This window comes from Acinonyx jubatus, chromosome C2, assembly GCF_027475565.1.
Source record: "Acinonyx jubatus isolate Ajub_Pintada_27869175 chromosome C2, VMU_Ajub_asm_v1.0, whole genome shotgun sequence".
NCBI classification, from domain to species: Eukaryota; Metazoa; Chordata; class Mammalia; order Carnivora; family Felidae; genus Acinonyx; species Acinonyx jubatus.
This window is the reverse complement of record NC_069384.1, coordinates 146,846,343-146,861,278: the sequence shown is the minus strand read 5'-3', so window position 1 is coordinate 146,861,278 and position 14,936 is coordinate 146,846,343. Positions and strand designations below refer to the sequence as shown.

The 14,936-nt window shown below is 54.0% G+C and overlaps 1 protein-coding gene across 11 annotated transcripts in view; it reads left to right on the top strand.

Moving 5' to 3' along the window:
* TRAK1 (trafficking kinesin protein 1) overlaps positions 1–13,517 on the top strand; it is a 116,868-nt gene extending 103,351 nt beyond the window's left edge. For 5 of the 11 annotated variants that reach the window (XM_053221603.1, XM_053221597.1, XM_053221602.1 and 2 more), the window contains 3 exons: positions 89–427; positions 9,565–9,667; positions 12,596–13,517. In XM_053221603.1, coding sequence (XP_053077578.1) covers positions 89–427; positions 9,565–9,667; positions 12,596–13,394 — 1,241 coding nt within the window. In that variant the 3' untranslated portion in view covers positions 13,395–13,517. Of the gene's footprint in view, positions 1–88; positions 428–9,564; positions 9,668–10,424; positions 10,516–12,595 lie in introns of all 11 variants that reach the window. The other 6 variants (XM_027040782.2, XM_027040786.2, XM_053221601.1 and 3 more) reach the window with 3 other exon arrangements.
* The last annotated feature ends 1,419 nt before the right edge of the window (positions 13,518–14,936 follow it).

Below are 14,936 nucleotides of genomic sequence, written 5' to 3'. Positions count from 1 at the left end.
CTGAGGGTGGTGACAGCCGTCAGCTCAGACTCGCATCCTAACATTCTCTTCTGCCTTGTCCCCCCTTCTCTGCCCTTTCTCCTGCAAGGCTCCGCCACCCTTCACCACTGGCAGCAGTTGGCCCAGCCCCACCTCGGGGGCATCCTGGACCCCCGGCCCGGTGTGGTCACCAAGGGCTTCCGGACACTGGACGTTGACCTGGACGAAGTGTACTGCCTTAACGACTTTGAGGAAGACGACACAGGTGACCACATTTCCCTTCCGGGCCTAGCTACCTCCACGCCAGTTCAGCACCCAGAGACCTCAGGTGAGGGGTCCCGAGCACGCGTGACTGTCTCAGGCAGCAGAAGTTACCCACGCCGGCCTCAGGCTTTCCCAGAGGAGATGCAGGAGCCGCCCACGGCCGAGGAGGAGGAGGAGGGGTCTGGTGAGGGCACCGCCATGAGTCCTGTAAACCTGGCACCTTTACCAGAGGCCGAGTTCTGGGCCATTCTCGCCTCTGTTCCGAGCACCATCTGTAGTGGCTCTCTGTCTGTAGCTTCCGCTCGTCTGTGTGGGTGACGATTAAAGCATTCCCATCGTGCGGGTCTGTTTTTTAACGCAGAGTCTGATGCCTCCTTTTTGTAACAAATGGGTGTAGCTCCCTGCCCGTGTTGGAGGTGCATGGCCCAGTGGGGCTCCTGACGGGGGAGCAGGAAAGGCTGCTAAAAAGGAGGGGATTGTTGCCCCCGCCCCACACATCAGCTCCCCTCTTCCTGTTGTGGGTCTCTCCCTGAGTCTGGGGCAGGGCGGGTGGCAGATTGTCGAGTCCTGCGGTGATTTCCAAACCGAGCTGAGCAGAGTTGGGCATGTTAAGGGGGAAGATAGGAGCGCCGGGCCGCTCAGATGGTGAATGAGAGACCCTGTCCCTCCGCGGAGCATCGGAATAGGAAAAAGCCCAGAAGGTGTTCAGGATTTCAGACAACTGGTGGATAGAGCGGCCTTTTCACATTTCTAACTTCAGTGAAGGTGTATGTGTTTTCTTTCCAGCTTACATATGTGTTCAGAGCGGATTTTTAAAAAGTGTTTTAGCAGTACTCCTTAACCCAACAAGCCCTAGGACAATGACATCTAGAGGGTCCCAGGTTGGAAGTATTTCCAGAGAGAGGACCCCAGATGAATCTGGAAAGGAGCTCTGATTGATTACCCACCCCCTGCTGCCCCATTAAAGACGTGACCATGCGTTTGTAGATTTACGCCCTAGGTGTCACTGGGATGAAACACTTTGGGCTCAGGGCCCTGGAACTACAGGGGTCATGTGGTCACCATTTGCCCCAGATTTCCTGGGACAACACCCCCCCCCCCCCCCCCCGGACTGCAGTGCTGAGGAGACAAGGAAACTATCTTCTAGGGTCAGGGCAGAGACCCAGCCAATGATGAATTCAGCCAATGTTGTCATCCTCATGACATCCCGAGTCATTAGATTTGAGGAGAGGACACGCATCTTTGTGATTCATAACTTTCGTTCATGAAGGCCACAACTCCCCCCCGCTGAGGTACAGGGCAGGAGCGAGCTGAGGTTCGTGATGGCGCCTCCCAGGCTAAGTTTGGGTGCCTGTGGCAAGGGACTTTATTTGGACCCAACTTTCCTTTTCTCTTTGACATCAACTTCAGAGGTAAAGGATTCAAAGTAAAAAGGATTGGTTTAGCACATTGGTTTATGGTTTGCTTATTTACTTTCTTAGCAGTTCTCAGGTTAAGCTTGCAAGGGAATGAAAATGTTTATTACTGAATATCTTCAGAACGGGAGGCCAGCTGTGGTATTGTCACTTACCTTTGTTAGCAGCACCGTTGTCCTTCTGGAAGGCAGACGGTGGTATGGGAAGCACGGCGTCTGCTGATTTATGTGACTGAAACTGTAGGAATCGTGTCAGCTGTGATGACCTCTCCCTGTAGTCCTACATGGACTAGAAAGTGAATGCTTTAAGTGTGAAGAAGCATCATTAACTGTGTCTTCAAGAAGTTACACAAAAGGAGTAAAACTTGTCAAGTCAGCTAAGAGCTTCTCTTGAAGGTCAGAGGGGGAGAGGGGACCAATTATGAGGACATAAGTCCTGACCACTATCCTTACCCTAGACAAAGACGTATTCAATTGCTTCTTCCCTCTTTCCTCAAACCTCAGCAGATTCATCCCAGCAACTTTGAAGAGAGGCACACAAATCTATAGTTGACATTTAGAGGGATCGCAGGTTGGAAGCATGCATTCAGAAAGAGTTCTATAGATCGCTGAAGGTAACACAGGAAAGGGCTGAGCATTTAGAGAAGGGTTCTTTGGAGCTCATTTGCTGGGTCAGAGTTGTTAAAAGCTCAGTGCTCAGAGGGGATCGGTGCAAACAGCGATTTGGCCCTTTTCTCTCTATTGGGAGTAACAGGACCATTTTGATTACTGGAATGTAAGAAGCATGTCACTCTAAATAAATCACCCGAGAGGCCCCAAGTGGCACTCTGTACACAGTCTTGGAGTCACAGGTAAATAGCTAAGCTTCAGCAGGAAGGACTAGGGCATAGTCTGTCTTGGGATTTGTATCCGGGCTGGTCTGGTCCCTGCCTTGGTCTGTCCCTAATGCTTAGGGTTTCTCTTTTTTTTTTTTTTTTTTTTTTTTTTAAGTTTATTTATTTTGAGAGAGACAGAGACAGCACAAATGGGGGAGTGTCAGAGAGAGAGAGGGAGAGTGTGAATGAATGAATGAATGAATGAACGAACCCCAAGCAGGCTTTGTGCTGCCAGCAAAGAGTGAGTGTGGGGCTTGAACTCACAAAACTGCAAGAAGTCAGACACTTAACCGACTGAGCCACCCAGGTGCCCTGATGGCTTAGGCTTTTGTGGTGCCAGACAGCACAGTCCCAGGAGCTGCCTCTGGGAATACTTAGTAGGGAGAAACCGAAGACGGGAAGGGTTAGCTTTTTTTCTTGCAACTATTCCTAAGGGAGGAAACTGGGGAGACTTATATATTAGGCACTTTTATCTAGAGCCTGTTAGCTCGTGGAGAAAAAGTTTTGAGCACAGAAAAAAAAAATTAATACATTTTAATGTATTATTGTATCATTATTGGCTGATTTTTATAAGCCCCTGTCTTAAAAAAAGTTATTCCTTGTTGTTTGTAAATAATTTAGATGATTAAAATGGATTGTTTAAAACAATTTTTTAGATTATAGTTTTACTTTTTCAGGGACATTTTATGTTATTAACTCCTATAGAAAGTACACTTTCTCAGAAACAGTCATTATCTTGTACTGTCCATGTTGTGAATTTTAGGTGTTTATTTGTAGGGAGGAGCCCGGCACGTGAGAAAAGATTCAGATCAGAGTTTTAAAGTCATGCAGTTAAGTCGGCAGATGGTCGGGCTGTTTAGTTGAATTGTTTTGGACGCCCTGATCCTTAAAGGGGAGGGAGAAGTAGGGTGAAAGCAGCATAGAAGAAAGGGAAGGCCCGTTTATTTTCATGCTCAGGCACAGGAAGCCCACTCAGGTGGGGGAAATTCCCCTAGAGCAGGCTCATGCCAGTCAGAGCGGCCTATCTGGCTGTGGCCCCGAAGTGGAGTTGGGGCCGAGGTGCCAAAGTAAGTGTTGAAGGCAGAACTCAACCTTTGGTCACAACAGCCCTTGAAAGTAGCCTGAAGCTGCAGCGTGGACCTCCCCCCAGCACCCCAGGCACAGGCCAGGAATTGGCTTCTTTCGTAGCTCCCTTAGTGGACACCTAGGTCGGGGATCTGTGGAGGAAAGGAGCCAGAGGGGAAGTGGGGCCGGCTGAGTAGTACTTCAGCGCATGCGTGGGGCAGGAGCCTGAATAAAGGCCTGCCTTCCTGTCCTTTCTGCCCCAGGACCCACGTGGGTCCTGAGGGAGAGTGGGCCTTGGGAGCCTGATGGGTCTGGAAGGGAAGCCCGGTTCCTTTGATTCACAGAACTTCGGGTGTAGGCAACGTCCCTTCTGTCTCCACGGAAAGAGTTGATGACACGTGACCAACCCAACCTTCGTTCTGGAGCGGTTACAGGAGTTTGCTCCTTGTGCACAGAGCAGGCGGTCTGCTCAGACCCACTGGTGTTAGGCAATACTAAGGAAGGCCCGGTGCTCTTGCATCGGGATACCTATTAGACCAGAACGGAACAGGCCAGAGGCTACCAGGAGGTGGAAACATGAAGAGTGAGGTCCTTGACTCCTCCCCAAACCGCCAGCTGGAGTCAACCCTGCTTACAATTTGCTGAACACGCCTGCGCTTCGGGAGTGCTTTCCGGACGGCAGCCTCACCTCTGAAAACCATAGGGGAGCCTTCCCGTGCTCTGGGGGGGACCCACACAGACAGACGGCTGAGGGGGGTGCTCAGGCTGCTGACACTTAGCGGAGGAGCTCCGGGGTGGGTGCTGGCGGTGGGGTGAGCTGTCCGGCTGCACCACCTAGTGGTGGGAGGGGGAAGTGCGCCCCTGAACTGGCTTGGAAGGCACTTAGCTGGGACGCTCTTGGTGCCGCTTAAGTCAGGCCAGCTGCCCACCCCCGCGGGCATCTGCCACAGAAGGAAGGACGAGAGGACAAGGTCTAGGGCCGAGCTTTGTGAGCACCCAGAGGATCCAAAGAGACTTTTGCATTTTGCCCCTTCGACATTTTAACCACAATTCTTTAAAAAAAAATCCCTTTTTCTCCAGAGGGTATTTTAAGGACCACTTGTGGGAATTTCTGCCCCTCTCTGCATGAAAAGCTGTGAGAATGCTCATCGGTTAAATCACATACTCCTTAGATGAAACAGGGAATAGCCTGGCGCAATGGGAAAAAAACGGGCTTTTAATTATTTTAATTTTGCAGGATCCAAAAATAAGTTGTACCGAAACCAGAAAAAGATCTTGTGTGGCTTATTAAAAATCTCTGTGATAGAAACCTCCTGGTGCCTGTAGGCCCGGGTCTGCGACAGGGGCTTGGAGGTCTCTGTTGAGCTGCAGGGACAGACGAGGGGCTATGTTGAAGAAATGCTCAAGAGGCAGCCTTCCGGGGGCCCATGTTAAGCCTGGAGCTAAGGGCTTAAAAAATACCACCCTGTAACACCATTTAGCTTAAAATCACTTTTATTTTTTTTAAGAAGGGAGGAAATGCACTGCCGTATCAGAAACTGTTGTTGATTCCCCACCCTCCAGAGGAAAACGCTTGTTAGAGCCACGTGAACCCTGGACACAGTATTTATATTAATGATGAAACAGAGGGCACACAAAAGATTTATGGAGCTTTTCCCACAGGAACTCATGAAACTTCTTTTTTTCCCAGAAAAAATCATGGGCAGAGTTATATAAAGAAGTGACCGAAGTCTCTAAAGCATTTTCCTATGCCCTGACATTTTAAGTCTTTTAGGAAGAATTCGAAAGCATTGCCTTTTGCCCCTTCTTTCTTTTCTTTCTTTCTTTTTTTTTTTTAATGGGCAAGCAGCTGACAGGCAGACAAGTCCGCCTCCTTCCCTTCCCCCAAATGTGATTATTCCTTGAACAAAAAGTAACAGTCATTAGGAGCTAGTAAAAAGGTAAAAACAAAACCAAAGCAAAACCAAGGAAAGGTGCTGATGCTCGTAGGATTTAGCTCAAGCCATGCCTTTAAGCTGCATAGACAATGGTTTCTGTTTTCTGTGGGTCTGGTTTTTCTTGGATAGAAAAGGCTGGCCCGTGGGCACTGCTGTTGACGTGATGGCAGCTACTGGAACTGTAGGGGCAGGTGGGAGAGAGAACATAGGCGTGTGCGTTGGTTAATGAGTTTATAGAAATTGCGAAGCAGATCCGAATTGTGTGACAGCAACTTCACACGCTATGTGTTCAAAGTAAGAAAAGGAAAACATTGGAGGCATTTTGTTCACTTTACGTAGGTTTGGCCTCTTCCCATGGAAAGTGGGGAAGAGCATACGGAAGTTTTCAGTGCATCACAAAGGCAGAGTCCTCTTTTTCCAGGATCCGGGGATGTGTTTGCAATTTTGATTTTTAAGCTATTCATGTTAGCAAAAAGAAAAATCTCCGGTGTGTGGCATGGCCAGGCTTCTCCGTCCTCAGAAATCCCCTTTGAAACAGCCTTGCCCTGGTGTGTTTTTGGTGACTCCTTAGAAACCTCCGGGTGCAGGTATAGTTTTTGGCATCCGTGTGGGCTCACATGAGGGCTCTTTTAAGGACTGGGTGCCATGATGGCCCTTAAAGGGGAAGTTCCTGTTCTCCCCAGCACATTACCAGCCCGCGGTATGGGGGGAAGGACAGCACCACTCGGATTGACTGAAATGCATGGGTCACTGTGTACAGATCACATCATACGGGTGGGAGACCGGCAGAGTCTTGGTCACGCTTCATGTCCCCGCCAGAGTGACCCTTTGCTCTCCTCACAATTAGAGCAGGCGGCCACGGGGAGAGCAGTGGGCTTTCCCGCCCGTCCCCGGGCGGCCCAAACAGTCCACCGAGCAGCCATCACCCAGGTCTGTGTAATCCTCAGTGCTGTCTCAAGGCCACGCAGGGAGGAAGCCCCAGCTCACCGGAGACCGTGGGCCCCATCACTAGCTGCAGCGGCGAGATCCCGAGCGCCCAGTTTCGCCGTCAGTCCTCGCCACCCTTTTCCCCTCCAGAGGAGCACAGCCCGTCAGACCGTTTACCCAGTGCACCTGCTCTAGGCAGAAAGCAAGGACGGATCAGAGAGCACGTGAGCAGGGTAGCTCTTGCCCTCGGAAAGCCCTTCCGTGCCCCGACCTGCGGCTGGCCAAGGGGGTGTGCCTGCATGAGGCATGTTTGCAGAAAAACGAATGTGTACGCTGGCCCCCTGCGTGTAGTTCACCAGTGTAGACAATCTTGAATAACAAGGATTAACTCAGTTTAAAGGTCCCCTTTGATAGATTAGGATTTTGTAGCCGTGTCAGAACCTGGCAGAGAAGGAACAGATGTGAATAACGAGGGATTAGGGGACGCTCGAGGGAAGCCCTTGTCGGTGTGAATACTCTAACCCACGTGGTGCTGTCCCCGAGCAAGGCTGTGCGGCCCTGCAGCCCAGACTGAGGAGGAGGAAAAGGATTTAAGCAGGAAGTCGGAGTGTTAAATCCAAGCAACCCTGTCCTCGGAAGCCCCGGGTGGGCAGCAGGAGGTGCACACACAGCTGCTGAGGCAGGGCTCTGGTGTCCCGTGGGGACCAGGGGACTCCAGGAGGCAGCCCTCCCCCTGAGCCCCTGCCCCTGCTGGCGAGAAGGCATCCTGTGCCTCTTTCTTGGAGGAACTGCTCTCCCGCAGGCAGGGCTTTGGGAATCAGCCTGTGGCTGCTCCGTGGGGAGCATCAGAGGCCTCGGGCGACTCACTGTCTCTGTGTTGTGTCCCAAGGAAGGGAAACGCTGCAGCAGCCCGGCAGGCAGTGGTGACGCGCGGAGAGCGGGGCCAGGCGTCCCAGTGGTATTTCGGAGGGGCCGAACCTCTGGCTTGGCACTTTTGATTCCTTCCTGTTGATCTTCCTATCGGTTGCTTCTGGGAAATGATGACTTCTGAATTTTAGCAGCCTTTTCCTGTCCCCAAACCCATCTGTGTCAGATGGGTTTTGCTTCTGCTGATGCCACCATGTCTCTAAAATGTCCATCTTACACCACATGTCGCAAGGGAAGATCCAGTACGTGGTGGGGGGAGAGGAGCGAACCTTTGGGACCTTTTGATTCGATAATCTCCCGTGTTTAAATGGGGTCCACTCCTAATTAAAGCCAGCCTTGCTTTTGATTTTTGTTTTTAAGGTGATCTCTCTTTCCACTGTTGTGTCTTCTTCGTTACCTCTCCTTCCTGCGTTTTTCTTTCCTCCCTCCCTCCCAAATAACCCCTCACGCCTGTTATTTGGGATGCTTCTCTCAGGCTTTTTATTGCTTTTGTTGCTAGATCTTATTGTGGCCAGAGAATCGTGATTGTTTGGTTGCCTTTTCTTCATAGCTTCTTCCATTTTTGTTTTGTTGGCCGTGATTTTCCAGTTACCCTGCCCCGTTCCTAAGCCGTCACATTTATCGGTTGAGAAAGATTCATAAAGGCTGTTTTCATGTGTGTTTTTGCCCCTTCCTGCTCTGCCCGGTGCTGCCCGTGGTTAAGGGTTGGCTCTGGTGGCCGGAGTGCTGGCTGCCTCTCCAGGGGCCACGGGCGCCTGCCTCGACCCAGAGAGATGAGTCGGACCATCATAATTGGGGCACAGCAGTCTTACGTTGCGCCTCTAGTCCCTGCCACCATTTTTGTGCTCTGGCCTTGTCCTGCCTGCCTTCAGTTTGCCTGTCTCCGACAGTTTTTGTTTCATCTGGTTCTGGGCTTTTTTTTGTTTTGTTTTTTTTGTTTTTTAAGACCCAGTCAGCTGCGTGTGGATCTGTAGGTACCAATCTCTTCTGTTTTGTTTTCCTTTTTGTCAAACCCAAGGGAAAACTTGCCAGAATGAGCTAGAAGATTCTAGTTCGCGGCCTTTTGAATCTTTGGAGTGCTCATGGCCTCTGAGAACCAAATGCGTTCCCCCTCCCCCAAGAGGTCTCTGGGGGCTGAGCTGCTAGAGGGGTGTCGGGACGGGCAGGGCGGGGGGGTCGTCCCACTACCGCATTGTGCCATTGTGCATGCTATCCAGAGCAGCATCTTTTTTTTTCCTTTTCCTTTTTTTTTTTTTTTTTTTTGCATTTGAGTTATGAACGAGGGTGACCTCTACAATCATGATGTCTCCCATAGACTCGATCACTCATTACTTCCCACTCGCCAGCTTTCTGATGCATGTTCCTAATGCTTCTGTGATTTACTTTGCCCCAAATCATAGTCTTCAGCTGCCTTAACAACAGCCCCTTAGCACTTTAAAAGGAAATACATTGAGGACAACTTCTCTTTCATTAGAAATCAGACATCCTAGAGACGGCAAGAAAGCGGCCCAGGGGACGGGGGCCGCACGCACTGGTGTGTGTCAGACCACACCTGATCCTGGAGCTAAAGACAGCCCTGGGCTCTGGGAGTCTTGCCAGCTTGTTGTTGGGGCAGCTGACATCCCATCTCCCACCCTGTGGACCACACGTAGACAGTAGTGGAGCCAGCTCCCCCGAGCCCCTTTCCGTGTACACAGGAAAGGGAGCCATGTGGGCCTTGCCCCATTTCTGGGTGGCAAGGCCCCTCCCCATCCCCACGCCTCTCCCCTCTCCTTGGCAGAACTTGGCACCTGTTTGCCAGTAAAAAGAAGTGTGAAACACCACAAGAAGGAAGCCGATTCTGACCCCTGAGGAGGGAAACCAGATTACCCCCAAGGGCTCATTAGCTCTTCAAACTGGATCCACTACTGGCCAAAGAACGCTGATGGGGAACCCTGTCTGGATTGGGTCGGAAGCTGCAATTTGATGCTCTGCAAACCAGTGCTCAAAAGTGTGGTTATTTTTGAAAGACCACCTTCGATCCAGAACATGTGATTACACCTTCCTTGCCCAGATCCGGTTAACAAGGTAGCTCATCGCTTCTTTTGTCCCTTGAGGGCCATGCTGGGATTTTAACTTTCTCATGGGTTTACTTGGATGCGAGGAATATGTTCTGTTCCCCCCTCCCCCAATTTAGCACACCACCCTGGGAAGTGCATGTCACAGACCAACTCCACCTTCACCTTCACCACATGTCGTATCCTGCATCCTTCAGATGAGCTCACGCGGGTCACGCCAAGGTAAGGGACCCCGGCCCCGGGGTGGGTAAGGATGGGGTGAGGTCGGGGCGCTTCCTGCAAGGCTTACTGGCAAGAAAAGCCGAAGTAGAGAGGCTCATTCAGAACCAACTTGGGCCAGCTGAGGCGTCTCGTAGCACCTGCTGTTTGGGGTCCCATCTTCCCTCTTGAGTTGAGGCCCTTTTTGATTCAGATCCAGCACAGAGAGACGTGGACCCAGGCTCTAGGTGCCTTTTTAGCTGGCCGCGTCCCTCCCTAACCAGCCGAAATTGACGCTTCCACAGTCAGCAAAGCCACGTCCGTTGGGATTTTGTCCCAAAGTCTGTCAGTAGAGCATGGGGTTCCTTCACAGAGTGGAGGCCGCGTGCCTCTGGAATAGACTGCAGGAACCACGTGCCACAGCCACAGTGTAACGACTGAAAGGATAAGACTCGAAGACCCAGCCGTGTGCCCAGCATGGCCCATTTTCCTTCGGTGCCTTCCAGAAGCGATAGAGATTGACACTGTCTGGCAGGAGGACTTGTATGGCCTGGGGTGGTCTGCTTGGCTTGGTTTCAGGCCTTCCACAGCTTCTAGTGGAAGAGAAAACGGTCTCCCTCCACGGGGTGAGGTGACCCCCTCAGCCCTTTTCTGTATGGTGCAGTCGAGCAAGGCCCGGGGCGAATGCAGGTGAAGCTGGAAGGGAGGGAGGCGAGCAGGGCCAGCTCGGAGGGAGCCGCCGCCCCAGGGAACACCTTAAACTATGAATAATTCTCCGCAGGTCATGTGAGGAGGACGACGAAGCGGCCCTATGCCCCGTCGAGCTGAGAGGAGATGTAGGGCAGAGAATGAGCCCACAGGCGAGGCAGGGGGTGAGCACACCGCCAGCGGTGCCTGCCCCCGGCAGGGCCACCTGGAAGGAGCTGTGTGTGCACGCGTGGCCGCCACTAACCCAGGACTTAGGCGTGGATGTGTCTCTGTGGTTGTGCCTGGCTAACGTGGCCTTGACAGTGGATGCCCCTAACCCCTCTAAATGCTCAGTTGAGCCGAGTGCCGGCACTAATATGGGCCTAACCGAAGTTCTCAGCAGAAAGGGAATCCACATCTGAGCTTGTCTTCTCTGACTCCCTTCCTGCCTCTGGAGAAGCCGGCATCCCCACCCGTAGCCCGATGGTGGAAGAACTCTAGGTTTTTTACCACGCTCTGGGGCTTCTCCCGGGAGAGGCTGGTGCCTGGTGATCTTCTAAGCCGTAGGACTCAAAACAGCACTCCTGTCCCCATCTCGGGGTCCACGGAGCCTCATCAGGGACAGAAAAGTCTTGGGCGTTCACTAGCAAGAGAAGGCTTTTTGCCTGGGTTTGGAAGAATGGCAGCTTGAGACCAAATGAAAGATCTTCCTCAGAATGGCCTTGTAAACAAGATTTTAAGTCCCCCATGGTTTTGCCCCCTACTGCTTGTAGACCAGTTTTGTAGAATTCCACTTGTGCTTTTTGGAGGATCCATTTCTTAACCTTAGGAATCTGCTGTGGCTTCTAATCTTGTGTTTCTCTGAGTGCTCCCGACCCGCCAGCATCCCAAACCCTGAGCTTGCATAAGATGGGCCTGTTCTGGGTTTCTCACCCTGTGCTGACCAGCCAGCAGCAAGGTCACCCCAGTGTGCAGCCAAACGATGCCTTAGCCCGAACGTGCTTGTGAACCCTCCCTCCCCCAGCAGAAGGCCCCTGCTCAGGTCATTCCTGGGACCTGCTCCAGAGCGAGGCCCCTCCCTGCCCCTACCCCTACTTGGTGTCTTGCCCAAGGTATCTGGCCTTCCTTCTGCCAGGCTGGGGACAGAGGGCTCTGTTCCCCCAGCTCCTGGGGCCCACCCAGCTGGCCTGCTCCAAGGGGTACCTGCAGCCCCTGCCATGGCCCTGGGGAGATACCAGGGTGTGCTGCCCTGCCCTTAGGGGTTTAGCCGGCAACTGTGAAGGACCTCCATGCCTTTGTGGCCTGGCCCCATCCCTGCACCAGCTGTTAAGAGAGGGTCTTTCCTGATTTTTAAGCAGACAGCAATGTCTTTCCCCCTGCAGCCCCTGTTATACTGCGCTGGCCTCACTCCCTTTACTGCTGGACTCCAGCTTCTGGAACATAGTGGGTCCTCAGCCAGCATGACACAAGTGGATGGAGAAATCTTGCTGCTTTCCTTTGGTGACACAGGTGTCGCACCTCCCGTGAGCCTTTTTCTAGATAGGTCCATAGATGCAGGCCTGATAGTACGTGACACGGCTGCCTCTGACCCCATAACTCCGCTCACGGAGGTGGAATCGGCAACCACGGGAGGAAGACTAAGGGGGAAGCACGGTGCAGGGAAGGGCGCTATAGTGGAAGTCAGGAAGCCGGGGAGTGCTGCTGCTGTGATGCACACCCCTCAGCCTGTCTCCCCCTCACCCACGGGCTCTCCACCTGCTGGGGCCATTCCTGGGGGTAAGCTCTCGGATCCCGAGTCCCGGTTAACTTCTTACCTCGGGAGTAGTCAGTAGGAAGGAACACCGGAACTTGAGTAATGGGGTAGGGAAAGAAAGCCTCTCTGCTGACGGGCTCCCCCACCCCCCATCTTTGGGGTCACCCAGACTTGGGCTCGAATCCTGGGTCTTCCACTCAGTAGCTGAGCGTGACACTGAATCAGCCACCTAACCTCTGAGACTGAGTTTCGTCACCTGCCAAGGGGACAGTTGTCCCCACCCTCCGGGGCTGAGACAAGGGACTCATGTGCAGCTTGTTAACTTTAAACCATGCCCCCACGCAAGGGAATCCAAGGCCCCCAGGGGCGGGAGGGAGGAACAGACATAGAAAGAGGCATCTGGGGAGCCTGGGCGGGTCCTCCCTGCACTCCTGCGGGAGACTGGCCACGAACCTTTTCGTGGGGGCTCGTGGGCATTTTCTGATGAATGACCTCTTGTCCTTTCTTATCAGCCTTAACTCGGCTCCAACTCCAGCTTGTGGCGGCACCAGCCACTTGAAGTCCACGCCGGTGGCCACCCCGTGCACTCCACGGAGACTGAGCCTGGCCGAGTCCTTCACTAACACCCGCGAGTCCACGACCACCATGAGCACGTCTCTGGGGCTGGTGTGGCTGCTGAAGGAGCGGGGCATCTCCGCGGCCGTATATGACCCGCAGAGCTGGGACAGGGCCGGCCGGGGCTCCCTCCTGCACTCCTACACCCCCAGGATGGCGGTGATCCCCTCCACCCCACCCAACTCGCCTCTGCAGACACCCACGTCTTCCCCACCCTCCTTTGAGTTCAAGTGCACGAGCCCTCCCTACGACAACTTCCTGGCTTCCAAGCCGGCCAGCTCCATCCTGAGGGAGGTGAGGGAGAAGAAGAACGTCCGGAGCAGCGAGAGCCAGACAGACGTGTCCGTCTCCAACCTCAACCTCGTGGACAAAGTCAGGAGGTTTGGCGTGGCCAAAGTGGTGAACTCAGGGCGAGCCCACGTCCCCACCTTGACTGAGGATCAGGGACCTCTCCTCTGTGGGCCCCCGGGCCCAGCCCAGGCCCTGGTCCCCGGGGGCCTAGTCCCCGAGGGCCTGCCTCTCGGATGCCCCACGGTCACGAGTGCCATCGGCGGGCTGCAGCTCAACAGCGGCATCCGGCGGAACCGCAGCTTCCCCACCATGGTGGGGTCCAGCATGCAGATGAAAGCCCCCGTGACTCTCACCTCGGGCATCTTGATGGGTGCTAAGCTCCCCAAACAAACTAGCTTCCGGTGAGGACGGGAGGGGGGCCCTTCCCCTGGAGGAGACCCGTCTTTGCTCCTGCCTCCCTCTCTCCCCCACTGCACTGCGCGTTCTCCCTCTCTCCCCCTCCGCCCCTCCCCTCTTGAGCTAGACAAATCAACCTCGTGCCTAATGGGGGAAGAGTGGAGACTTTGTACAGTGTGTACACAGGACCTGGAGACTTGTATCCGCCCTGCCCTTCCTCCATATCCCACGGGAAGGGCCCTGGCTGTCACTGCTGTCACCGGGACTTTGTGCGGCCAGGGACAGGGCAGGCGGGCGGCCCTTTCTCCTCCATTCCTTTGAGAAGCACTGAACCCCCCCCCCCCCCCCCCCCAGTCGTTCTTATCCCATGGATAGGAAACCAGTGAATCTGTGGCTCCCAGCGCTGTGCATCGCGAGCCGGCACGGGGCACCGCGCCTCTGCCGGCCGGTGTCTCTGGGCGCCTCCCCTCGCTCGCCCCGGAAGCGCGGCAGGAGCCTCGGGCTGCGGCCCCACGCAGCTGATGTAGCTTTCGGGAGCGCAGGGCTGTTCTTTCCTTCAGGGGCGGCCCGGCTTCCTCGAGACCTTCACTCCTCTGCTTCAACGGAGAGTCGCTTCTTTTTTTTGAGGTGGGACTTTTTCTTTCCATGCCTTCGACCTCAGTCGCCCTTCGCTGTCCCGTAATCATTCGTCAGGCCGCAGGTCTGACCTGGAAGAATGTATCCACGCTCCCGTCGCCCCTTGCGGCAGCCCCCGTGTGTTCTGCGTGAGGGTTCCGTTGTCTGTTTTTTTTTTTTATAGGCAGGGAAGTAATGGTACTAGATGGCGCGTCACAGTCCGCGTCCCGTGGTTCCAGGACACCGACACCGTACGGTTTTCCTCATACGGAACCGCTGATGAGAGAGCGGCGGGGCTTGGGGACCCCGTGTCCCCGCCCCGAGACGACACGTTTAACAATGCGATTAAAAGGAAAGCGGGTGGGGGGAGGAGGCTGGGAGTGGAATCTGTCAGCAGTGAAAGTAGAAGGAACCCCAGCCACCCGTACGTAATACGAAACCAGTTCACGGGAGAAAGGGGGCTGTGGCAGTCTGCTGGTTCCAGTCCTTCCTGGGACGCCCCGAGACCGGTCCGCGTGTCTTCACGGATGTGGTCTTCACGCAGGCATTTGGCGCCCACACCCTGGGCCCTCACGTCTCAGACGTATCTTCTCCCTCTCCCGTGAAGGCCTGTGTCTCCTTGTGCCGCTGTTTAGAAGATAGGTGCTTGTGGGAAGAACTGTGCGTGAACAAGGGAGCCTGGTCCTGTGGGTGGCGCTGATGAAGTTCGGACCTTTTCTTTATTGGTGCGTGCTGTGTTTTAAACATGCGCTCTCCTTTCCGGTTCCGGCGTGGCTGTGGCATTCCAGGCCAAGCAGGTAACTTATTTATTCTAACCTGAGGACTGCGCCGTCCCTCAGTGTTGCGTGGTCCTTTGGTCCAGCCATCTGCGGAAGGGTAACATCCCGTGCAGACGAAGGTGTCGCGTTGCCGTCCCCTGTTCCCCGCCCCCTCCCC